Source organism: Maylandia zebra, linkage group LG3 (assembly GCF_041146795.1).
Source record: "Maylandia zebra isolate NMK-2024a linkage group LG3, Mzebra_GT3a, whole genome shotgun sequence".
NCBI lineage: Eukaryota > Metazoa > Chordata > Actinopteri > Cichliformes > Cichlidae > Maylandia > Maylandia zebra.
In genome coordinates, this window is record NC_135169.1 from 26990177 (window position 1) to 27018092 (window position 27916).

Sequence of the window (27916 nt, forward strand, 5' to 3'; positions counted from 1 at the left end):
ACCCCGTAATCTCTTTTAAAACTTGGTTATCGCCCCTAAAGAAGCAAACAACATTAACACAGGCCAGAGGCAGAGTTGCCTTACAGCCTCGGTCTTCTGTTTCTCTGACTCAGTATTGTAGGTTTCATTTCATTGCAAATAGTAATTATAAGGTATGTCATAATGAAGACAGCAGTGTCTGGGAGATCTCTGTTCTTTAATAAAGGACAAAAAGAATTTGCATGCGACACGTGTTTCTGAAAAAAGCATTTTCTTTTTGTGTTCCCAATAAACATCCCATAACATCAAATTGAGGGAATAAAACAATAAAAAAATCTCAGCAGAACTGCAGCACGTACACAGCTGGAGTCATCAGTGCTGCTTTGTGTCATTTCCCAGCAAGAATTATAAAAAGCATTTCTGACTATGACATGATAAAGCACTAAAACAAATACCACTGGCTCAGCAGTGACTTGTGCATGATAATTGACCTGCACGATATCCTCATATCTCCCATTGCAACCACTTTTCTTGTTTCAGGAAGCACTTTGGGCTCCTCAGTTGGCACCAACCCATAAGGACAGTTGGTCATCACGGGGATGAGAGAAAGGAGATAAAAACATTTTAAAAAAACATTTTACAGGCCAACAAAACTAAAAACAAAGTTGCTGCAGGTGACCGAGTATGGATGCCTGAATTTGCATCACAGGTTGAATATACAGCTTTAGGCACCATATCAACATTTGTGAATTCACCGTTAAATGTTTAGCTTATTTTCCTTCTGATTCTATCTTATTTGCAACTCTGGACTGTTTTAATGTGGCTGCTATTTTTAAATTGCTGTTCTGAACTTGTGGAGACATCAACTTTTACATCAAACCAACCCTCTGTGCAGAAACTGTAACTGATGTACCACCCAGCAGTCACTGGCAGTTTTTGGGTGAAGAGTCCACAGTTTCTAACGACCAAGGAGCCAATGCGCCAAGTAAGGAGCGTAAACAGGACTGTGCTTGGCCTTTTCTTTTGTTGATATTCACAGTGTTGCACACCAAGAATTCATTGCCCATGGTAATACAATGTGCAGTTCTACTGCAATGTCCTGATTAGATTTTAGAGAGAAAATTCAGCAGAAAGACTCAAAATAATTTTTTTCCCTGTTTGTCTGCAAACTCCTCTACATAACCAGAAGTTGAGCAACCAAACTTAGGGCTCGGGTACATCTTTATCTGCGTACCATTTTACATTTAAAGTTTTTTTTGTATAAATTAGATGTTATTGTTGTGAAATTAAAGTGATATTATAAAGTTATGATACATGTGTATAAAAATGTACTTCGGGTATGATATAGTATGATGTCATTTGTTACCTCTCAATCGCCACTAAAATCCCAGATCAAGCAACACTGTAGCATATAGTAGTCTTACTATAATTCACTAAATCTCCTGCCCGTCTCTCTGTTTGTCCTTCCTTGAGTCTTCCTACACAATCAAGAGTTAAGCAGCCAGTTGGCTAGGTACATCTTAACCTCTGAAAGTTTATATATACACTACAGTAGAGCAGGGGCATTACAGGCAAAAATTGCCTAGCACTCAGTCCCATATTTCACTTTTTTTATTTTCTATGAAGCATCTATCACCCTTAATTTTTCCTTTTTCTCAATGTGATTAATTACATCAGTTTGCCAACAGCACAAACAGACCAAACAATACTGTTACATGGGCATGCACCAGAATCTGTGCTTATCACCTGCCCTACTTTCCATAGTAGTTTAGGTAAAAACTACAGGGTAACTATTGGGTAGCACTTGTAATAAATGGTCTGTATTTGTATAGCGCTTTACTTGGTCCTAAGTACCCCAAAGCACTTTACACTATACACAATCATCCACCCATTCACACACTGGTGATGGCATGCTACATTGTAGCCACAGCCGCCCTGGGGCGCACTGACAGAGGCGAGGCTGCCGGACACTGGTGCCACCGAGCCCTCTGACCACCACCAGTAGGCAACGGGTGAAGTGTCTTGGCCAAGGACACAACGACCGAGACTGTCGGAGCCGGGGCTCAAACCAGCAACCTTCCGATTACAAGACGAACGCCCAACTCTTGAGCCACGATCGCCCCAAACTACTGAAGGGAAGTCAGTAATGGACTGGACTGAGATGTGACATTTGGATAAAAACATTTGACATTTTTTCCAAAGTTGAAAAGTCTCGACCAGATTGTTATTGATTTCCTTCCTCAGCTGCTGCTTCAGTGATTAGTATGAATTAGAACGATTGTGTGTCTTCTTTGTTGCACCTTGACTATGGCAAATATCCAAAATAAGAGCACACCATAAACACACTGACTCATCAGATGAATATCTCTCTCTAACTTGGCTCACCTCTGTGTGTTGTCCAGTGACCCCACCCATTTGCTACATCTGGCAGGTTAAAACAAAGCTCTCAGGTTAACATGACAGCTTTTTTCTTTTAATACCGTGAAAAAAAACCCAAGCCCTTAAGCAAAATATCTCATATGAAAAAAACAAATCTGTTGGGTCTTTCCAGACTTGGAAGGTGGTGAAACTCTAACTCATTCTGTTTATCCTGCCAAAAAGGACACATTTATCAAAAGTGGCTTTAGACTTTCTTACCATGCTGTGACTTCATTGGGGTAATATGTTACTATTTCATCTCCAATTTGCATTTACGCCAGTTTTTCCATTTTTAATTTTTATGCCGATAGCAGAAAAGGCAGAGTGTGCTCCAAGAGGTCAAAAAACATCTAAAGAAATGCTGTAAATTAAAAAAAAAAGATAAAAGTAAGGGCTGCAGATAATATATGATAAAACCATAGTACACAGCAGAGAAGCCACAGAGAAGCTCTTCCTGTGACTGTTGTTTCCCCTGAAGGAAACTCAATAAACAATAAACCCTCAACAAGAGCATCCTTGATTGTGAGTATGAAACCATGACTTCATCAGACCCGACTCAAATGTCACATTTTTAAGGATGCAACAAAGCAGACAGTATGTTTTAAAACAGATACTGTTTATCCCAAAAGACAAACTGTAAAATTTTTAACCAAGGCTAGAAGCCAAAGAGAGGAAACCAACCAGTTTTGATCTTCTAACAATGTTTCGTCTGTGAACGCTCCATCAACAAATATGTGTGTGTGTGTGTGTGTGTGTGTGTGTGTGTGTGTGTGTGTGTGTGTGTGTGTGTGTGTGTGTGGAGGGGCTGTTTCCCAGAGGCTTTAGATCCTTATACGGGTTTATTAGAGCAACTTGCCTGTTTTACCCTCAAAGATATGTTTAAATCAGATTCTGTGAAAAAAAGCAAGATAATAAGACCACAAAAGGCACTAGAACCTAAACATTTGTAAAAAAAAGTGTTGTAAAAAAGACGATTTTCGTTAACATTTAAACTAATGAAATGGTAGATCAGACAGAGAGAGGGGGGGAAGAGATGCGGCAAAGGGACGGACTAAAACCCGGTCCGGCCGCTCTCGGCCGTATGTGGTGGTTGCCCGCTCAACGCACTCAGCGAAAAGGGCGCCCAATGAGTTTGTAAATAAAATCAGCAGAAGAGTTTTCTCATTGACTTTCACCAGGCTTTCTGAAACTACAGGAATCTTCACCTGCTACCACACTAGAAAACCTCTAACTAAAGCTAGCAAGCTCGGAGCATAATAGCTCACTCGAGTTGGTCGGAATTGCTCTTGCAGCCTCTTTCTGTTTAGTCTGAATTTTTCCATTTACTGAAGTCTGACATTTAGTTCCCTTGAAAGTCATTGTTGACAGTTTGTTTTTTTGGCAGTATGCCAGTGAATCCACTCATTGCAGTGATTTTCCAATAAAGCTCTTCCAATCAACCTTCATTGGATATGAAGTGTAATACCAAGATTTATGTGTGTTTTTGATCCCCAGGTGTGAGCTGAGTGTGTTGCAATCGGGTGACGTTTGTTTTACTCGTTCCAAGTTTCATTTTTAACCCTTCTGACTTCTATTTGCTAATTACTGATTCTACTTATTGGTTCTTGTAGAAAAAAATATGCCTGCACTGGTTTTCTGCAGCCATCCAATTGTTTCAGTATCTCTCACAATGGAGAAACAGTGGAAAAGTTTGCATATACAAAAACTCTGCTGTTATGAGTTTGACATCATTGTTTTTTCAAGGTGCAGCTGTCAGAAAATGATGCCAGGAACCGATAAACTCAGACATTTTGAAACATGTTATTAACTAGAAGGGGTTAGAGATCCCCGCAGCAGTTATCGATATTCTGCACTAAATCAGATTCTCTCTCTCTCGTTGTTTTTCTAGAAAACCTTTGAAAAAGACTAACACAACAACTTTAAAGGATATTCAGACTGGGTATATAAACAGGATTCACTGAGCCTAAACTGACTCACAGCTGTGCCATGGTCTCACCAACAAGCCCACGTCTGTTGGTTTCTGGTGAAAACCCTGCAGAGATCCACAAAATATTTTGCATTTTCATAATGCTGGCCAGAGAGCATACAGTGTAAGCCAATACAAGAGCCCGAGAGAAAGTAATACATCTGTTATGGGTTATTGGAAAGAGTGAAAAATTGATTGGAGCACCTGTACATCTTGTAAGCTTTGCTTTTTGTTAGCACCAAGTGTACAAGGTCACTGTAGGCTATTTTTTTGGTTGTTTTTTAAGTTAAGGCATTGAAAGTTAATGTAAAATTTGTATGAAATCTATTACATGAAGTTGAAATACTTTAGGGATGTGCTATACATAAATGATGGATGCATTGGTCATGTGAGGAAAAACTTCTGCTTTGGGGAAAAAAATAACGTGAGTCTGGAATTGAGCATTTAATGGATATTTCGTGACAATATGAAAGCTTTTCTGATGCTTAAGAAACTCAGCAAATGTGAAAGCTACAGTGAGGTATTTAGGATGTGAAGATGGAGGTAAGGGGGATTTTCAGGGGTTTGCTGGACAGGAACACGTCCCAAGGAATGAATGGAGAGAGAGAGGGAGGGTGGTCGACGCCAGACACAGAGGTCTTTTGTGTTTGTCTATCAGCTGGAAATCACTAACAACACAGCAGCCCACCACTCCACCCTGTGTGTGTGCTAGTGCATAAACAGTATGTCAGTGACTGACATTTGCTTTTCAATAGCCAACTGTAGAGCAGAATAAGATAAGGGAGTTTTGCTCAAAAGCCAACTTGTTCCCTTGGCATGAAACAAATCCTCAGACAAATCCAAGAGTCTGTCACTCCAGTTACATCATGCTGCCTTCAATCTCTTCATCACAGATGAAGGTCAAACAAGTGCCTTCTAATTTTTGTTTTTAAAAAAATATATATTTACATTTCAGTGAAATATGAATTAATGAAATTATGTTCTCCATGTTTCTCACAGTCAAAAAGTCCAAAGATCAAACCCAACAATGACCTCATCTTATTTCATGGAGACTAACGCTCATTCAAAAATTATTTAGCAACAGCAGTGAGCGAGATGTTCTTGCAAGATACTGAACACTGTGAGTATTTTGCAAGCCACTTTGTAACCCAGCATCAAAATCGAATCTGTTTTCATGAACAACTGCACAGCTTTCCATATTTTCCAGTGGAAGGACCGAGGAGTCCCAGAGCAGGACCATGCTACCAGATGCAAATTAGTGTTCTTTTGAATACAGAAAACTTTATTTCTTTGGATGCAATAACCTTTTCACTAACTTATTAGAAAGTATTACTGTTTCTAGCTTGACAAAGTTGAAACAACTTACTATGTTAGTTTCAAGTTCATATTTTTTACTGAAATATAACCGTTCTTGCATTATTCATCAGCCCAGGCTGCGCTGTCCTGAGTTGACCACATTGAGTATATTCACACACATTGACTTCATACACATCTACAAGGAGGAGAAACTCAAAGCAAGATTTTAGAGTAAACTGAAGGAAGAATTAAAATAGGTCCATTTGTGGGGTTTTCCCTGGTTGAAAAAAGCAAATAAAAATCCACAAATCATTACTGGGAGTTATTTATTAAAGACAACGATGTCCCTAAAGGACACCACATGTTTGTCTCCATGGAATAACGTGACAGTTGATCTATTTCATTTGACAGCCAAAGAAACAGTTAAGGTACTGTAAGAGCAAATGTGTTTTTGCGAGGTCTGTCATGTGGAATATAGACCAGTTGTGTATTGTGACACTTTTCATGAGAAACAAGACACTACTGTTTTTTGTCAACAGTGGTACTTGGTGTTTTTTATGCCCACTGTTATAACAATGAAGCTCTTGATAAAATATAAAGTGTGATTTCTGCCTCTTTTTTCCTCAGGAACTTAAAAGGAAATACCTATTACAATTACACAAAGTATCATTGGTGCACACACTTGCTATTCTTTCCTGCTAGTGTGCTAGTAAAAAAGGCTACGAAATGCATTACAAGCACCTGTGTACTTGTGACAGTCAAAAAGTTGGAACACTAACCATTATCAGCCATCATTTTACATATAAAATCGAAGGTGAAGGCCCACCAACCAGTTTTCAGCCAGAAGAACGAGGACACATTGTTGATGCTGTGAGTTAGCATTAGCTAGTTAGTCTTAGTAAAGTAATGTTATCAAGCTAGCAGGATTTTTTTGTGTGACATTATATGTATTTAACGTTATTTGGTGTTTATTCATGCTGAATTTGTCAGAACCACGATAAGGTATTTATTCTCAGCTAGCATGTGGCTAGCAACCAAATGCTAGCAGGCAAATTGCCCATTTCGAATCCTGTTGACCAACTTCCATTACATTATTTTATAAGAGTTTTCTGACTGATGCTAATTCTTAGAAGATAAAATAAAAGTCAGGGTTCTCCTCCAGCAAAATGCAGCCAAATCAGGTGCTTCAGCTTGAGGACAACAAAGGGACCGGAGGACACTAGCAAATACGTCCTTTAACGGTAAACACCAACGTTTTAACACTACACTGTCTTCATCAGAGTCCTAAAGTGAACTGGGACCATTGACTTTAATATTGGCAAAACTTATTTTAAGGACCTTTTCATCATCAAAGCCTTGCCTTGAGAACTCACAATGGTGATGAAATGTTCATGCTTAATAAATTGTGAGTCATGGGTCCAACTCTTTGACGTCTATCAGGGCTTTGTGAATTCATAACATACTGTTTGTTGTTAAGTTTGACTCCACTTACTTTCCTTTATGTGTAGAGTATTATTTGAGTGCAATAAAAGAGTTATTTCAGCAAAGATTTTAAACCGTGCATTTATAAACCACAAACATCTTTCAGACACGGGGTTCGCTCAGACTTCAAGTGTCGAAAGAAGACGAGAGCGGCAGAGAATCAAAGACACACTTTTTTCTGTTATTGGTTAATATAATTAAAGACGTTTTGGTGTGGCATAATAAAGCTGTTGAACAAGACCACATTCTTGTCTTAATAGCAGAAGTCACAGTGAATAATTAAGCTTCAAAGAGTAATTTAATACTACATTGCATGGTGCATGAAGGTTAAACCTTTGAAGCCTGCAGCTCGTCTATCCACACCCTAAACACTGATGTCAAAGCAGCTGTTCTGCATCAGCAGCCAAAAGCTAAATATTTGCTGTGACATCACCGCTTTGAGACGGGGGCAGATTTAGAGATATAACATAACAATGCTTTCACAAAGAGAGACCAACGGAGCTTTGTTTCCTAAGGAAACTGAGCTACGATTGCAAATAATACACTGGAGCGTAACGTGTCTACAGGCACAAACTTTCATATTTGTCATCTGAAACAGTTCTGAAATTATTATTAGTATTATTATTATTATTATTATATAACTATTGAGTAAAAAAAGAATTAAAGAGGCGAGAAATTACTTTTTTTTAAACTTTTTTAAATTTTACTTACTTAGTTTTTTTTAATTTCTTTTATACCAAAACAGGTTCAATGTTCGTCTTAAACTGTACACATTTCATATGGTTAGGTGTGGTTTCACTTTGATGTCATGTGTGCACACTAAACCTTATTTGAAATATCTAAGGTTGGTGTAGTGGTAGTAGTTTACTTACACCCACCCAAAAAGAACAGTTCAAAGAAATCATTAAAACCCTCAAATTATCTCAACATTCATGTCCATGAGGCGTGTGTGGAAAATTCTCACCACAACTTCCTCTTTTTCTTGTTTTCACCACGTATCCAGTATCCATATGCTTCCACCTACTTGACAGTGATGGGTTCCCAGATGGGCGTTCATCTGACCTCAGCATGCTGTAAGCTCAGCAGGTAGCCTACTATTGCCAATTGGGTGAATCAAATAAAGTGAATGAACAACATCCTTTTCTTAACGCCTCACATGCTGTTGATGCTTTATGTGGCATAACCATTCCATTCTCTCCCTCATCCTTTGAGAAATTCTTGTCTATTTTCTAACACATTGAACCGTTTTTCACATTAGGCTCTGCCTGCTCCTTTAACTGGGTGTTCCTGGCACCCATTTATATGCTATAACCTCTAAAACCTGGCTAAACTTTGTGTAAGCGCTGATATCTGCAGGTGAACATGCTGGCAAAAGATAAGATTTTTAGTTAGAGGAGTACTGGCCAGTGCTTGGCTTATGGTTGTGTGTTCATATACTCCGTGTGGAAAGCAAAAATATGAAACTTTTTTTTTTAAGTGCAAGAACACTGGCCATTGTCCAATCAGGATTCAGTTCTTTATTGGCTTTTTAAAATTTATGTGCAAAACCTTAAATAACGTCCAGCAGAGGAAGTCTTAAACTGGGATCCCCTCACCACACTGGAATCCCTGATATATTAGCTGTTGACCTCAGACATGTAATCAGCATACTAACTGATCGGTTCCCATTTTCCTGGATTACTGTAGGTCTCAATGTCTTAAACATGAAGAAAATGCTGGAACATTAAACTAAACCTTGGTTAGAATTTATCCAGACCAAGACAACTTTTTTTCATGTCAGACGACCGTTTGGCTATTTGTCCCAAACTGTGCTCCAGGGAAGGCTTCAGCATCTGTCATTTTGGTCTGGAGAAAATCTATGTTTCTTGATACTCAAGCCTAGTTATATTTTGTGAACTTTGGTAACCATCAGATATTTGGTAACATTTCATTAAAGCGAAGCTGTTCAACGGTCACAAAGGTGGATCTGAGGAACATAAGTAAATGGGATTTCTAATGTAGTCTCCTCTTTTTGTTAACTTTTCACACATTGCTTGCATACAATGGCCAAGATGCAAAGCTAATAACAGAAGAATCTGAAGGTCATTAAATGTCTCTATGGGCGCTTTCCATCATCCCAGTTGTAAAGTTAGGGGTTTCAGATTTTCACTTTTTCTGAGACTCCCTCCATGTTGGCCAAAGATAAAGCAGCAGGTTTAGATAATAAGGTTAATGCTCCTTTATGTGGACTTTGAGATGACAGAAAGGAAATGTAAAAACGTCTTCCTTTCCATGACAATAAGCAGCCCTGTCTCCTGATAACACCACATGAAAGCTCATGTTAAATAGAAGCTGAGGTCATATGAGGATAGCTATGATAATGTTTCGCTACAGGTCAGAAAAGTCTTAGTAAATCTGCAGCTCTACAGCTGGGTGTGGATTGACTCACTCGCCCTAAATTGAAAGGTAAATCCTTTTCCTTTGCTCTGAACAGTCAAGACGAGTTGGTTTTGACCCTTTGACCTATAGCAGAGCGAGCAACAAAAATTCCCCCTCAAACAAAATGAACTTCTCCTCAATCCCTGTATTCATCTTTCCAGTTTCATTCACTCAGTTTTCAGAAGTTAGCAAAATAAGACAAGAAGCCAGTCTGCAAGTCAATGAAGATAAAGATAGAGTAGCGCTGAGACCATGCAGAGGTCTAATATAGTTTCCTGCTGTGTTTTGAGTTCAAACCAACCCAGTCCCTGAGCGTCATCAATCACTGCAAACTCTGAGCTGTGAACTGATGCGCGGATATCGGCAAGGTTGTTTTATGCCATGAACCATCTGGTCTCTTATTTAGATGCATACACCGGTAAGCACAGTGCAATAAAAGTGTTAGACAGATATACTAGAGTCAACTAAATAATTTTATCTAGAGTGAAGTTTAACTTGGTCCCCTTTCCTCGCCTCCACACAATGTGTATGTTATTAAAACCGCGCTGTGAGACGTTTTATTGATTCTGGGTCAGCTTCTCTCTCTCCTCTTTCATCTGCAGAGCCCCTACGTGTTTCCTGTTTGCATCTACATCTCTTCTCCCTCTCTTCTCTCTTTACTTTTTACTGCAGCTGAAGTACACATGAGGCTTCAACTGTATGAAATAGGAAAATCCATCTTCAAAAGTATTTTTGTGCAAATGTTTTTTTTCCTCCTACGGTACATTGAAAAAATAAAATCAAGCAGACCTGACACATTTAAATGTGGTATTAATAACAGAAAGAAACATGTTTGTTGCTACACATGAAGATGTCTCATTTAGCAGTTATCACTATTTGTTTTCATGGAATCCAACTGCTTCAGTTTTCGCTGTTTCAACGTAATTACGAAATAATTTTATTTTTTACAATCTACACTCATGGATGAATACACAACACATGTTTATCTGCAGTTGGAGATAGATAGACAGTTTTAAAATTAGCTTCATGTACAATAACTCTTCTCCATAACGATAAGAAGTAATCAGTGTGATTTTTTAAAATAATTGTGATATACGCTACTGCCAAAAAGTAAACGGTATACAGACTGGTACTTATATAGAACCTTTCTACGCTACCTGAGCACTCAAAGTACTTTCTACAACATGACACATTCGCCCAAGCACTTCATCTACACTTACGCGCTTTTTTAACAACTTGGGGTATGCAGACTAGCATAGCCAAAGATTTAACCACCGACCTTCCAATTAGTAGATTGGAAGATTGTTCTCTATGGCTACACCTGTCCTTCATAAAGTATATAATACTGCAACGTGTACTCACGGTCTAAGTGTTGATATACATTATACAAAGCTATGGCGGTGTCACTGTTTGCAAGCAACACAACCAGTGCGGCAACCGCAATGGACCCATGAGATTGTAATCAATGAAATGTCTTTTTGAAGAGTTGTGGTAGACAAGTGATTACAGCAACCAGTAAAGTAAATATCCTTCACATTTAGTGCATATGATGAGCCGTGCTCAAATTTACTTATGTTTCTCTTATGTTTCGTTGGTAGAGTTACATTTTTTATGGTGTTGTCTGAAATTAGTTTGCTTTTTAGTTTCCATTTATTCCATGTTCATCGCTTCCACTTCCATTCCAATTTGAAAGTGCCAAGAAGAGTGTTGACTAAGATGGATTAGGAACACCGCAGGCAGGTTTTAAGTGTCTGCAAGTTGAAATGAACCAAGAGAAGAGGTCTAAATGGTCATGAGATTTAATGGCAGTCAGAAGCGAAAAATGTCTGATCTCATGGTGTGCTTTTTATTTCTTTTCTCTCCTGCCTGTTTTCCGTTCTTCTTCAGCCTCTCATCTATATTTTTCCCCTTCTCCATTTGTTTCTGCCTGGTTGGGTTTGTTGATGGCTTCTCGTTTTTCTTACCGGTTTCTATTTGTTACATCATCACCGCATCACTCATGCACAGTTTGTAGGAATGTGCATTTGGTCCATGCGCTCCATGGATGAGGAATCTCCATGTGGAGCCAACGCATTTTATAAGATAAACGACGAGCCAGATCTGCTTTAATGCTACTTTTTTTTTTTTATCGTCGCCTCTTTATTAGTTTTACATTCTTTCCTCTCAAGCTCATTCTTAATACTTTGTCCTTCTCACACTCTCTACTCATCAGTCTGTTTTTTCTTTTCTAACCAAAACGTCACGGCCAAGCCCAAGCCTATCCAACACACATAGTTCATCAGTGAATCCCATCCAAGCATCTGTTTTGGACTTGTTGGATTGTCGGTTTCGTGCCAAATCTAAGAGGCACAGAGCCATTGCGTGTGCTTGAGAGAGAGTTTGTGAAGAAAGAAGTGAATTCTCAAAATTATTAGTGAAAGGTTAGATAGCTTTTTTGCTTTCATGTGGATAACTAGAGATCTTTTTTTTTTTTTTTACCTTGGACTTGTCAAATATCTCTTTAATAATCTTTATCCAAGATTAACCATGTCCTCTTGCCATGTGCGTTTGTTTGTTAAATTATGCACTTAAATGGACATCACCCACTAACGCATTTTCACGCAAGCACAGTAATAAAAGTCAACAAAATGTCAACATGTCGCAAAAGAGTGCAGCACCAAATGGTTTTAAGTGGCTGCAGTGAGGATCCGCGATAAGCTCCTCGCTTCCAGCACCTGTTAGCTGCAAACAGCTGGTGTGCCTTACAGACACCAACAACATGCCTTATAAGTGGCTGTGGTCAGACGTGACCTATTTTTGTCATATAGAATTGTGCTTGTTGTTTGGCAGTGACTTTTTGCTTTATTCCACTTACACAAAGACCTGCTGTGGTCATCAGTTGAAGGAGGAGAAGGAGGAATAAACGTCTCAATGTTAGTCAGTTCAGTGAAGCAGACTGTGTGAATCGCAAAGGCTTAGCAAATCACTAGTTTAGCATGGGAAACTGACTCTGAGACTAACGGAAGAGCTCTCAGCCTCTTAATGTACTGACAGTCAGGTGATAAGTGGGTATATTTTGCCCTGTGCTACACAGATCACGACGTTCCCATCAGAGCTCTTGGCTTAACCCTGCTGTCATCTTAAACTGTCTGGCATGATGGGGTGGACGCTTGTTTTTCTGAGTCAACTGTGTTGTGATTCCTGTGAAAGCTACTGATTAGCTTTAGTTTGTCTCAAGGACACAGTCTGATTGTTATATGACATTCTCGCTGTTGTAAAGCTGTCATAATTGAGAATGTATAACTGCTTTCCAGCTTCTCCATTCATCTGTTAAAAAAATGGCAACAAAACTTTGGAGTTTCATCTCTGGTTCTCCGGTCACTTCACTGGAACATTTTATAAGAAAAGGGATGGCGCCTCCTTGGTCTGCCAGCTTGATTTAACCACCATCTTGGCTTTTTCGCGTACCAGTTCCACTCTTTAAAAAGTCAATCTAGTGACGCGAGCTGAAGAAGAACAGAACGTGTTGAGTTTCAAAACCAGCTCGAAGGAATCAGTAAAAGTGGACAGGCTTCCAATGGCTTACAAATGAACCGAAGGAAAATTCCGGGGGGGTTTCAATTAGCACGATAGTACGTGTGTCTGCATGTGTGAGCATTTGTAGGGAAGTAATGAGATGTAAACATGTTTAAGTGTTTGTCACCAGCGATTGCCCGCCTGCATTTTCTCTGTTATCCACTTATGCATTGGAGAAAAACTAGACATTCCTGTTCCCGTCCACTGAGGACCACAGGGGCATGGAGCAGCACTCTCTGATTGTTTCATACAAGTAGAGCAGAGAGAGAGGAGGGGGTGAAGAGGTTAAAAAAAAAAAGGTAGAATGTAAGCCAGACACAAAAAGAGATTTTGAGTGGGGGCAACAGGAACTAAGGGGGCTGAAGATATACTGCTGTGAGCGTCCAGACATTCAGACTGAGGGGAAAAGTCCTGTTGGCAATGTCTGCAAGAGGAGGACTTATATCAGTGGAGTGGGTTAGTGGGTTTATGAATGACTGTGTGTGTGTGTGTGTGTGTGTGTGTGTGTGTGTGTGTGTGTGTGTGTGTGTGTGTGTGTGTGTGTGTGAGAGCAGTGGTGGGATTCTCGAAGGGCTCTCTGGAGTCACTGGTATGTTGAAGCTGATTCAACATATGCACTGAGACGAGTGTGACGTTAATGTGTGTCAGCTGCAATTTGTTTACCTACAGCAGGGATGTTGTGTGGGTAATTGTATTGCGGGCTTACATTGGTGGTCTACATTGCTTATGCGGTGGCCAAGTTTGGACCTCTGAGCCCCAAGGAAACCACATGCCAGTCGATGTGGTCGACTGGCATGTGGGAAAACTACTGGACAAATACTGTGCAGCCCCCCCCCCCCCCCCCCCTCTTGTGTCAAAAAAACAGATCATATTCATTGGGGTATAAACATATGACATTCCGGTGTGTCCTGGGGCATCCAATGCCAGAAGGTTAGCAGCAGCTACTTTGGGCCCTGTGGTTTGAGGGTTTCGATCTTTGGCTTGTTTTGGCACAACTCAGGATGGGGTCTGGGTAGTTTGTAGCAGGGTCAGTGCATCAGATCGCAGCAGGATGCATTGTACTGTGGCTTGAGACCAGTGCCATCGGGGAGTTCACTTGAAATGTCACAGTGTACTAGGTCTCCACCAATATTTAGGTGGGTGGTGTATGTCAAAGTAACATCTACATAGCTGTCAGTATGCAAGGTTTCCCATCTGGTCAATGTTTTTCATTTCACCCTTCAGTAGTTTTAATGCTTTAGTGTAGAAAAAAAAGCATGATTCATGACACGTGTGAGGTTTTTCACAAACTAGCACATGTGAATGCAGCAGTATTTTCTGGCATGTCACGTTAGTCTGTCGTTAGGTCGTTGTTAGGCAAAACAATGACGTCATATCATATTAAGCATAATTCAATATTTTGTAAATAGAATTCATATGTTGTGAATATAAATGACAAGTTACTGCCATGAAACGAAATGATACTAAGCTTTTCCATGGTCTTTTAGGTGCATAAGCAAAGAAATTGTTAACTTTAGCCTGTTGGTTGCTAGGAAACATGATGCTGTCTTAATATCTGATAAAGATAAGAACTGTTAAGGTTCAAAATTGAGGAAGGAGAGTACAAACCACCCTTGGTCCAGAAGGTCTTGGTCAAACAATGATTTTAATGACTACACACGTGTGGGAAGAACACTCTGTACGCCGACAGCAAGTGATCTCCGACTTAATCAAAGCATGAACAGATATTTTATAGCATCAGGGTTTGATTTACTGACGCCCCTTCATGCGTCACAGATACATTTTATACATAGATCAGATCAACACCACAATGACTTTTAACCCAGAAGATCATCTTCTATTTTCATGGCTGGTACTTTCCGTTCTTGTCTTAAAGTGAATTGTTCCTCTTTCTTACCGAGACATGACTAATCTCTCCTCTAAATAAATCTAACTCATGTGTGTGTGTATGTTGACCTCACATGCTCTTTGTGTCACCTCTTCACCTACTAACTGTCTGTGTCTCGTCCTCAAATGCTCTTTCTCAATTCACCTGTTGCACTTCTGACCTTTCACCAGACCAGTGGCTCACTGAGACTATATGTATGTCTTCTACTAAATAAATGTTTTAACCAAGAACCTCTACTAAAACCTTAATATAAAATGACCTGATATATAAGTGTTTTGTAAGCATGTACTGCAATTCCTTCTATGGCTCCAAGTCACTTGCACAATAGATTGTCCGGACATCGCGCCGAACAAAGCTTCCAACCCCCAATTAATTGACCGAGCTCCAACTCTTTAATAAGCACAGATATGCATTGTGTATAAAATAGTTATAACTGCATCTGAAATACAAAATTAACATCATCATAAACATCTTAAGGCCTTCTTAAAGCTATCTGTTACATTGTTAAAGCCTCGTCTTAGCCTGCTGCTCAAAATAACTTCCTGCTTCTGCAAACTCTCTGCAAGCCTGTTTCCTGTCAGCCTGTGACTTTTAGCCTTTCTGAAAGACACACACTGTTCAACCCCTGAATGCAATATCCATGCTGCAGATTATATTTATTATTTAACAATAGCAGTAAAATAATTTCCCTGCTCCACAGAACCCTTAGGGGCCTAAAATGAACTTGTGTGCCAGCTTTGGTTGCTCAACTCTTGATCATGTAGGAGAAGCTTGCAGGCAAACAAACTGAGAGTTTTTTTCATCGTTAAAATATAAAACTACAATTGTATAATCACTTCTAATAAGTCAATGTCAAGGAAGACCACATTTTAAAATCTGAATATGGTTGAAAGAGATGAAGACTTCCCACAAAGTTTTATCAGTTCTATAAACAAACCCTCTAGTGCCTGAGCTGTGGGTCCAGGAAAAGAAAAAAAACAACACACCTTTCTTCAATCTGCAAACAAAAGAACATCATTTTACAACTTCGAAATGATGACCAGAGAATGCAAGCTTTGCACAAAATCCATCAGGCATTGCACAAAATCCACAATTTTTTCAGTAACACAAGAATTTGTAACAACCCTGCATGAAGAATCTTGCCTGCAAGTCACTGCCCACATTTGTTTGACTGGCCCAAGTGCTTTAAGAGAGCAGTTTTACAGATTACAATGATAAAGGCCAAACAGGTTTAAACCAAACATTTGGCAGGCAAACACATGCAAAAAAAAAAACACATTTGCAAATCAAGCTTTTCAAATCAAGCTTGTGTTGACAAGTACAGAATTGCGTAAGATAGAGGTTACATATGGTAACGTCTAGCAAAACAGCGGTGTTAGATTATAAATGGATTAAGGCTCCAGTGGCACACCTGATGCAGTCAATTATTGACTGGTGTTGTGATGACTGCATGACTCTATAAACACCTGACAGTCTGTTGGGTCAAAGGTTCATCTCTACTAATACTATCAATAAATTTGCCACAGAATCAAAGAAAATAAGCCAAACTATAAAAAAAAACATGCAGGGATTCTGACTGTTGAGCACAAACTTAGAAAAATTAGGTGTTTTACTTACAGCGCTCTCATTTCTAGTACTAATAATGATTCCCTTTCACTTAATCCATCATAAACATCTGGGTTTCCAAGACATTTATATGACTGATATGGTATTCTTTCTTTATTTTTTTGTTGAAAGGGTACACTTGACCACAAAGCCAAGACCATGAAGTAAAATTGAAAGAATGGCAAAACATCCTGCCATTTTCAGTAATAGAGAGTACAATGAACAACCAATGAGTTCCAATTAAACCATGAAAAAAGTTTAGAGTCGGAAAGCTTTCACAAGAGCCACACATACGATTGGTTTATTTAAATAATCTGTTCTGGATACAGCTATTAGGCCATTGAAACTTGTCACTCAGTAAAAGCCATTTAGCCATTTACTACACATACTGTATATTAGTGGACTGCTGTCAGATGCTGTGGGACATTGTGTATATTTCAGACAAAAACCTTGGATGGTATCTTTACAAACTGTCCATTCCTCTTAATTCAACTCACATGTCCTATACACATATATAGTTATCTGATGATTGAGTGATTCTCCCTTGGAGCTGAAGTTTTTTTTCTATTATAATGACAAATACACCCAATTACTTCCAGCCAGAGTTCCAGTTCTGCATCAGTCACTGCAGATGTTTCTAAATTCACTGTAACTGTGCAGATTCCTTCATGCTGAAACCAGGCTCCATCTGGTCTTTAACCCAGGGTCAGCGGAGTTGTCTGGGCTCACATCATTAGTGGCAACATTAAAAACTTTTAGTTGAGGGCTTTAAAAATTCAAATCTGGATTTCATCAGTTAACTTAATGGGATATAAAGATAATCATTCAGAAAAGTACTGGATGAGTATTAGCTGGTAAAGATGCATTTAATGTACCATCCAGTCTACAAAAAGTATATTTGCAATATTTTTTCTTGAATGAGCAATACTACATTCTAACTTTTGTTCGTTGTTGGGTTTTTTTATACAAAGTACCAGACATACACAATAGCCATTGACTAAATTAGCATTCTTGAAATCAATTTTATAACATGTTAAGTGTATCTCAAACCTTCTACTTCTGTACTTGCCCTTCTTAAGCACATGAGTGCATATTCAAAAAGATATCTAGTCTTATATTAAGCACATTAAGAGTGTGCACGTCATGTTGGTGATGTCAAGGTCAAGGTCAAGGTCAGATTTATTTATATAGCACATTTCCAACAGCCGATGCTGCACAAAGTGCTTAACAATAACAATAAAATTAAAAACTACAGTGTAATACAATAATAACAATAGAAACAATAAAATAGAAGAATTGAAACAATACTAACTAATTCAGATAAATCCAAAATGCTTGGGTCATAATGTGTTAAAAGCCAGAGCGTAAAAGTGTGTCTTTAGTAAAGATTTAAATTGCTCAAGAGTTTGAGCAGATCTAATATTAAAGGGGAGACTATTCCAAAGTCTGGGACCTGCCACAGAGAAGGATCTATCACCACGAGATTTGAGGTTAGTCCGTGGAATGGACAACAATAGTTTTGAACTAGATCTCGTGGGTTTTCCTGGAGCATAGGCAGAGAGGAGCTCTGACAAGTAGGGGGGGGCTCGGGCGTTGAGTGACTTAAAAACAAAAAGTAAGAGTTTAAATTGGATCCTGTAGGGGACAGGGAGCCAGTGTAAAGAGGCTAAAATTGGGGTTATATGCTCTCTCCGTTTGGTACCGGTTAGCAGGCGAGCAGCAGCATTTTGAACCATCTGAAGGCGAAGGATGGTGGCATGATCTAGGCCATAATACAATGAATTGCAGTAGTCCAATCTGCAAGTAAGAAAAAGGTGGATGATACGCTCGAAGACGTCAGCCGGAAGGTATGGCTTTATCCTGGCTAGCTGTCTTAGCTGAAAAAAACAGGACTGAACTACTGCACTCACCTGCTTATTCAATTTAAAAGAACCATCAATGTAAACTCCGAGGTTTTTTACATGTGTTTTACAATACGAGGAGAGGGTACCCAACGTGCTGTCGATATGATTGAAATTGCCAAAAATGACAACCTCAGTTTTGTTTTCGTTTAGCTGTAAAAAATTTAATGATAACCACTGTTTAACGTCGTCAAGGCAGCGTAATAAGAGCTGCGGTTGATCTGATCCTGATTTTAAAGGTAGATAAATCTGTAGATCATCCGCAAAGCAATGAAATGAAATGCTGTACCGCGAGAAGATGGAGCCCAATGGCAGCAAATAGAGTGCGAAGAGGGCGGGACCCAAAATAGAGCCTTGAGGAACGCCGTATTTAAGAGGAGCTAATTTGGAGTTGTGGGGGCCCATATTGACATAAAAGAACCTTTCTGTCAAGTAGGAGCGAAACCACTGAAGGGCAGATCCTTTTAGGCCAGCATGTGATTCTAGCCGTGATAACAGGATGTCGTGGTCAACCGTGTCAAAAGCTGCTGACAAGTCCAACAGTAAAAGGGCAGCAGGGCTGCCAGAATCCATAGTTAAGAGAATATCGTTAAAAATCCTTAAAAGTGCTGTCTCAGTGCTATGTAATGATTTAAAACCAGATTGAAATTTTTCTGAGATCATATTAGAATCGAGGTGTGCCTGCAACTGTAGATAGACCACTTTCTCCAAAACTTTAGATAGAAAAGGAAGCTTTGAGATGGGCCTGTAATTAGACAGAACAGTTGGGTCCAGGTTTTGTTTTTTAAGAAGAGGCTGAACTACAGCTTGTTTGAAGCATAGTGGGACGCAGCCTGTAGTAAGGGACGTATTAATCAATTTCAGAATAAAAGGGCCATCACAATGATGTTTGCTAGTTAGCTAAGTTAATGCTAACTGGCTAGCATTCAAGAGTATATATATTTTTTAAATATGAACTTTTAACATATTGTGGCATTACTTGGGTTCATGCAGTTTTCATTGCAGTCTTTACCGTCTGTACTCTGTACCACAATAACAGCTGTTGACAACAGAAAGGTTTCTGCAACAGTTTGTTTATTGCTTCTGGTCTTAGCTAGTGTTTGCTAACACCAGTGACTGGAACTTTATTTGAAGTGGATCTAACACTGTCAGACTTGGGCAATTAGCCAATTAACTCTCATTTGATATTAGAATTTAATCAAACTCTTTATTAAAGAAAAACTCAGATGATGTACATACAAAGGCACAAATCTTACGTGGTCAGATATGGTTTGAAAAAGCTATTTGTGATAGCTTCCAGTAGTTTTTGTTATATATATATTTAGGTGTTTGAAGTGACAATCAGATTTCCAGTTTCTTTCAGAATTCTTGTGAATCTGGAATTTTCTATTAGAAGTTTATTGGGTTGCAGAGGGTTAATGTAAAAGAACTAGTGTTGTGTTTGTTCAGGTGTTTGACAAATTGCAATTGTGAGATACACGCAGTAGTTAGGTTGAGTCACTGTCAAACATTGCACTTATCATTCAATCTTTTTTGATTTAAGACAACACTACTCTGCCAAAATACATGCTACATAGCTAAGTATTGCACACAGTGCACTTTTTGGATTTGTATTAATGGAAGAATGCAAACTGAGGCAGTTTTACGTCAGTGTGTGTGAAGCTATTATTTCAAGATAATATCGGCACTGGAAAACTAATAGACCTACAATGTTGAAGGCTGTATTAAAACTAAAAACAATGCCCTAATACGAGAGGCAATTAAATCTTTTAAATCAATTTATTAAACATGTTTTGCTTAATAATATTGTTATTCATTTGGTTGATGCATGGTAAATGTAATGTTCCTTTCCTTCCATCTCTTACCTTGGAGATGTAAGCTTTGATGCCTTCGGCCAGTTTGATGCAGGGTTCGCCAAAGAGCTGGGCTAGCTGATCTGGGATGTCCTGGTCCTTATCCAGAGCATTTAGTAAACTCAGGCATTTTAACTCCTCTGTCACTCCCTGGCTACGCACCTATAGGACAAACATGAGACAAAAACAGAGAAAGTTAAACGACTGTTAAATGACAGTAATTCTTGATGCAAATTGATCCTCGTGAGATGCGGAACCCAAAGATCCAGCGTATCATATAATATTTGTCAGTAGCTAGAAGACAATCGTTATCACAACTGTTTCCACAATAACTATCCCAAAATCAAGTCTTATTAATCATTTCTGATCGCTTACATGGGTCCATAAACATCCTTAAATTGATTTATTCTTTCCCTTTACTCTTGATATTTATGCACGTCAGTTAGTCATACTCTTGTGTATCATCACTCTGTCAGCATTTTCAGAGCATCAGCTCATGTGCTGTCAGTTTCCTTGAGCACGTGTTTCTAATTTCTGCTATTTTTTTCTGCAACATTATCTTGAGGCACCAAACCTTTCTGCAGGTTTTCAAGGATGGAAATAACTGATATAAGCAGGTTTAAGTAAATAAAAGTCAATCAGAAGCAATAACAACTAGGATAAAATAATAATTTGAGGATTATTTTAGAATTTGTGCATTTTTTTAAGTGTTTGGGGGGGAAATGGCATTCGTCTCGGGTTGATTTGTAGGCTGAGACCAAACGTAACGAGAATATTTTGGCACAGGTGCACCACTGAAATGCAGGTACTTATGCAACAACACTTAGTAAAGGGTTTTTCCTAGTGTGAACATTTCTTGCCATGTGTGCAGACATACACACATATGGAGTCTAATAAGAGACAATTGAATCAACAATTCCTCAGTGGGCAGAGGGGAAATTGTTTGTTTTGCTACGCCTCCTGTTTGGCAGCGACTTCCATCCCAAATAAGAAATGTTTTCATGTAATTTTAGGCAGCATGGGTCAAATAAAACATCTTTGGGAACCAGATTGTCTACGGTGCTCTAGCTTTGGAGTTATGCACACAGATGTGTAAGTGTGTGTATCCGTGTGTGGATATCTTTCAGGGAGGTTGTCGGCATCACGATCTGAAAGCCCTGTTAATGACTCTGTAACAAGCACTGATGAGGAGAGAGATTACAGTCCTGCCCTCCTTCAACCCTCCTCTGTATTTTTATTAATTTCTTTCTGCTTGACCTCCATTTTCTAATGAAACCCCTTTTCTTCCTCTGTGTTCTTTTCCATCCCCTGCCTTTTCTTTTCCCACACCAGCTCATGCTGATGCAAACGTCTGTCTCCCTTTCCTGCGACTGTGTGGGCAATTTAATTCAAACCAAGTGAGAAGGACAGAACCCTTACGGGAAAGACCACCGGGGCCACATCTCAACATTGCTGCCCAGCCCTGACAAAAGATGACTCACGTCTCTAATGACTTCACTTCTATTCAAGGACAAATCCCAATGAGTCTAATTAGACACACATGTCAGCGGTTCCAGTTGGTACACATTCCAGTTACAAGTCTATGTCTAGTTTGAGGTCAACTTTGAGAGGCTCTTATTATCCATTACAGTCAAATTTACAAAATGTGCAAAGCTGACAAAAAGGTTTTCTTGACCTATCTGACCTTTGCATGACCCAAAAACCTGTGTTTCATATAAGACGGTGTCAGTAGCAACACAAGCATGAACCCGACAGCTTTTTGGGAGAAGGACAAGAAGACAAAATATCTAATGGAAAGTTGAGTCTTCACTGGATACATTACTGTTAGGGAGAGCATTTGCAACTTGACTGTTTCTCCTGTAAAAAACAAGTCGACATCTGAAGTTATCACATAGATCTACAAGGTTTTTATTTAAGTTGTAGCTCTACAGAACAAACTCTTTCAAAGTAGCCACATTTTGTCTAATTCAGCATTTTAAGATTATCTGTACAGCTTTTTATTTATATATTATACTATATGAAACTGAGCAGCCTCAAGTAGGTGCTTGTGGCTCGCAGGAATTAATTTTATATGCTGGCCCTGTTATTTGAGAGCTGTACTAGTATATATATGAGGCAGAAAATAAGGAAATGCATAAAAGGTCTTCTTAAAATAGCTACCAAAAAAGTCCCACGTATTCCTTGTTTAAACCTGCAGAGGGTAAAAATGTGCAAATCCTTTAACTTAATGGCATTTAATGGTATTCTCTGCATGTGATGAGGTTAAACTTAATCGCACACAAAATTACATACCGCTGAGTTAATTAGAGTACACGCTCATTTTAAGCGTTTTGTGAAACTTTAAGGGTCATTTGTGACTGTTGGCGTCACTCTTGAAGACTTGGCTCAAAAACGTCTTTCTTTGAGAAGTGACTTAAACTCACTCATCTATCTACTCTCTATTGTTTTTCACCATTGCGATGAGAGAAAAGGAAGCACAGCAGGTCATTTTAGATCATCCGAATACAAGCAGGATACATCCCAACAAAAACTGCTGACAGTGGAGTATGGGCAGAGACACCCCGTGCATTGCGAGGAGTGATGACAGCAGAAGTGATAGGGAGTTTCACACATGCATGAGTGGATCTGAGCTCACTCAGCACACGAAACAGAATGAAAGTGAGTTGCGTTTCTTTCTGGCGCCTTTGCCAAAACACACTCCCTGCTTTGGTGGATCTGGTTGAAGGATTTAATTGCTATTAAGGAGTTCCTTTGTATATAAAAATAAAAGATTTTACAGACCATGCTTTGCAAGTGTGTTTGCACGCAAGCATGTGTGTCCATTAAGTTTTGACAGGGCCGGTAGGGAGTGTTTGATCTATTATGGGAAACAGTCTTGTCCATGTTAGTGAAGAGATAAAGCCCATGCACATCACTGCATAGAGCTAAAAACAGGATTAGAAGTAATCTTTCTGCTCCATTAGTGGATGGAAACGAGGCCAGAGGCCAAACTGAGCTTCCACAGAAACATTATCACAAAGTTAATGCACTTATTTGTTTCTGAATTTAAACTAATAGTAAGTTAAGTGTGAAAAAAACATCCTACGTCCTCTCAGTGGAGAAATGATGACATCATCACTAATTAGGACTAAACCTTTGAATATTTAAAAAGAAACAAATTGTAATTTGCAGTAAACTAACTGAATGTGAAATAACCTAAAGGTATTTAAATTGCACTTACAACTTACCATCAATTTACCACTGTATGTACCTCCAATTATGATTGCATATGCTTTTCTTAATTTGTGATCATTTTCTTCTGATTCTGTGTCAATTGGCATTGGGTAATTGACCCAGAATTGGGAAACTGGAAAAAGATGGATTGATGGATGGTTTTCGGTTGTACACATACAATGAAATTGCAGGACAATATGAACCATCCACTGAAGGTTTGACTACCTCAGCTGGAATTCTGTTATGTATAAATAATAAATACCTCTCCACAGACAAATCTCTGCAGTCAGAAAAAAAAGAAAATTGTTAACAAAATTTTAGCCACTTAGATCTAAGGGACCTTACAGAAGTCTTGGAAATGCAAGCTATGATACTTTGTTTAGGGTACTTTAATTTCCCCAGTGTACAGGAAAAAACAACCTGTCCGACCTGACTGATACCTACACGTTCAGTAGGTGATGCAGATGTGTGGAATAAAACCTTTGAAACATTGGCTAATGTTGGCTGTCTCTACAAAATTGTTCAGACACATTAGTGAAGACCAACCTGACCAATAGTGGATTGACCAGCTAGCAAACCAACATTGCTGATTTTTGCCCAATGCTGTGCAATATGACTAAAAGATCATTGTTTGAACAAACAACCCAATGACTTCCAGTCCCAACTGAGAGATGGGTTGGAGGAACAAATTTTGTCACATTTATTTAGAGTCTTCGTGCTGTAGCTCTCATGATTACAATGCAAAAGCTGGCTGGTGTCTGGCTTCAGCTGGGAGCCAGCACCACCACAGAGCCAAGCACAGCCTTTCTTGCTTTCCATGTTTGGTTCCCCTGGATGATCTTTCCATAAATACTTAATCTAATTGTCTGATCTGTCCGTGTAAACCATATTCTTCCGATCTGTTGGTTGGCAGTTTGTCTTTCATTTACTCATTTTGAAACCATAATATTAAAACGAACTCTTCATTTAAGCGATTGCATCGGTCATTTCCAGAACTCAAAATCCTTTTGATTTAGTAAAGCTGTTGGAAAAGCAAAGAAAATGTGAGTGTGTTTTTTTTCCTGTAGGCCAGTGTGGACATGCAGGCCTCTAGAGATGGAGGAATCAGCCCCTACATCATTACCATGCCCTGAGAACATCCATCTGGAACGGCTCCACAGGTTTTTAAGCATGAGCATTATGAAGAGGTCCCTCCCCTCATCCATCCTGACTTCTCCACTGACAGCAGTTTGTCAGCCAGTTCCTGAATCCTCTTTGCCAAAACCCCTAAATTGCAAAACTGCCTTTATTAGCTATCATTTCAGGAATAAGTTACACCCCTGTGATTCGACAAGAACAAATCAATAAGCTGGTGAGAGGACAGAATTACTTCTTTACAATTTGCAGAAATGTCTTCTGACAAAGACTTAATTACTTTTAATTCTTAAACAATGGTCTAAAGAGGGTTTCTAATCTTATTGATAGCATGTAATCTGCTTTGCAGTTTTGCTGTTATTATTTTATGAACGCACACTTTAATTTTCTCTGAAGCCATATGATATATTTTACACAAACAGTCTTAAATTCTGGTCTTGCTGCACTTATCCCCTGAGCAAAGTATTTTCTCAGTGTATTGACATCAATCATTTATCCTTCCCTTGGCTCCTAAGCAATGAGTCCATCGGGCCCCCTCCGCAGCCCAATCCAAACCAACAAAAGCTAAAAGCATTTGCAACATGCAAAAATCTTTTGTAACTCTCAACTGTGTTGTTAAACTTGCTCAAATATAACTGTATAATGTTGGCTAGCTTGTCAAAAGAAAAGAAAAATAGATATGAGAGTCTGTAGATGTTGTTTTCCTTGGAAAGACCCCTGACAGTTGTTGCATCGCGACATATCCATTTTTTTTCTCCGCAAAACATTTGAAAACTGCGATGAAGATTAATTTTAATATATTTGGATCATAAAAAATATATTTTGTTAATCCAGGTTACATGGTGATGTAATGCACCCTCAGGCAGCCTTGCTAAGAGGACTAAGAGATGAAACATCTGGCTAAACTCTTTGGCAGAAGTTTGTAGAAAAACAGAAAAATGGGTTCATTATCATTGTCTTTCCAAAACGTACTTGCAGTGCGTTGGACCCTGTGCTTCTATTGTGATTACAGTTTGGCAGCTAAAGTTAGAAAACAATTACTCTGACGACTAAAACAAACCAGCTTTAACTGTTGTTATCAGACACAACATGAACTGTGGTTTCCAGTGTCACACACTTAGTACATCAAAACCATATCAAAACTGACTTTGAAGATTTTAATGGAGCAATTAAAAAATCATTTTCCTGTGCGCAAATGGTCAGATGGAGTCTTTTTTTCTGAGTGTGTGTGTGTGTTGTAACTGCTGCTTGTTTTTGTGATAAAATGGCAAGGCTGGTGATTTTTTTGAATTGTTAGGTAGTTTAGTCGAGGACATTGGGCAAAAAATAATCTACCATCAATTAAGTTGAATATACTGGAATTTTCAGTACTCTGCAAAACTTCTGAGCCACCCATCATTTCTTCATATGTCGCTTCCACAGTTTTAAAGAGAGCAATAATTCTCCAGCTCCATTTTCAGTCATTTTAATTTAGGTACAACCATGAGTGTATACAGCCATCTGTAAAACATGGTGGTGGCCGTGTCATGGTTTGAGGCTACATGTGGTGTTAGAGACCTTGTCTAAATTTATGGAACTGTGAATGCCAAAAAGTACCATCAGATTTTAATCCAACTTGCAATACCATCTGGAAGCTTTGGATTGGCAGCAGCCTAATTTTTCAGCACGACAGCGATCCCAAACACACTCCTACACAAACCGACGTGGATAGAAAAACACACAATGAAACACTATCAGTCATGAATTAGCCTCCCCAGAGCCCAGACCTCAACATTATTAAACCAGTGTGGGATCATCTAAAGGCAGACAACATCCAAAGAACAACTCTGAATGTCTTTTAGAAAGCCTGGAGAACTATTCCTGAAGACTACTTAAAGAAATTACAAGATATGTTGACTAAGAGAGTTCAGGCTGTGTTAAATAATAAAGGTAGTCATGCCAAATACTGACTTTGAAGGTTGTTGGAATTATACAAGCTCTGTTTGTGTCCTATATACTGTATTACCAAGTAATAAATCACTGCATGTATTTCCCATTTTCCAACCAAAATATAAAGAAGTGAGGGGTGGCTCAAGACTTTGGGACAGTTCTATGTATGTATGATCAGTTTAGAATTATGAGTCAAGCGAAGATTAATTGTCCTTGTGAGTCAAACACAAAGACACAGAAACACAGACTTTTTGCTCTGCTAAATATTGCACCACCAGATAATGCTCGTTCTGGTCCTGTTGACAAATTTTTGAAATGCACGACTTGTCGTACATAGACACCACTTCAGGACCCTTTAAAACCCTCCATTCTGTCCCTCAGGCCTGTGGTTGTAGTATAGAGAATATATTGGAGTATATTTTAAACCTCAGTAGATGCCCTGGGATGAGTGCACAATCCAAAATTAAAATTAGATGGCATAGTAATCATTGCTCGCATCTCATATCTAAGACTGGTAACTCAGTAGAAATGTATACTGTACTGACAACTGTATTGACATGGTGCAACTACACTTTTCCCTTTAAAATGTAATAAAGCACAAGTTATGTAACGACTCTGTAGCTTGACTAATATCTCTGCACACCAACATCCAAATCATATTTTTTTCTTGCCAGTTTTGTGGTACAGCAGCAGACTGCTTAAAAACAAAGACAGGAAAAAAGAAAACATTTCTCAGCCTGTCAAAAAGTTATTTTACTGCTGAACCTGAACTTGAATAATTGATGGCGAACTACTGTTCTCCAGACACAAGAGCTAAACTGGGATACACTCCCCATTGGTCTGCCTTTGGAACTGATCCTCGCTGCAACGAGTGGAAAATCACACACACAAACACATGCATTTATGAGTGATCTATGCGCTTTTTAAGCGTGCTTAGCCAAAAGACATGTGGTCTCTCATGGCTGTCCATACTCAATTAGATGCCTGGGCTTCAGAGAGAGGCTGACAGAGCTCCTGTGATCCTGATGCCGGCTCTCTCAGGAAGTAGCAAACAATGCTTCACTGTTTCCTCCCCTGTGTGAGAGTTTTTGTGTGTGTGCATGTACATCTGTGTGTGTGTGCATATGTGCAGTTGAGTGAATGTGTGTCTATGTGCATGACCGTTTGTGTGTATGCTTGGCCCTCGGTGGGACACCAAAGCCTGAAAAGAATATCTCAGAGGGCCACTTGGAAACCAAGCTACAATTTTGTGTTTCACTGTGTATGTGTGTGTCTGGGA

At 39.0% G+C, this 27916-nt stretch overlaps 1 protein-coding gene across 1 annotated transcript in view; it reads right to left on the reverse strand.

The window, feature by feature from the left end:
* Positions 1-27916, reverse strand: part of tnfsf10l (TNF superfamily member 10, like) — a 76498-nt gene that overhangs the window by 26333 nt on the left and 22249 nt on the right. The window contains exon 2 of the mRNA XM_004573754.4: positions 20374-20523. Coding sequence (XP_004573811.1) covers positions 20374-20523 — 150 coding nt within the window. The remainder of the gene's footprint in view (positions 1-20373; positions 20524-27916) is intronic.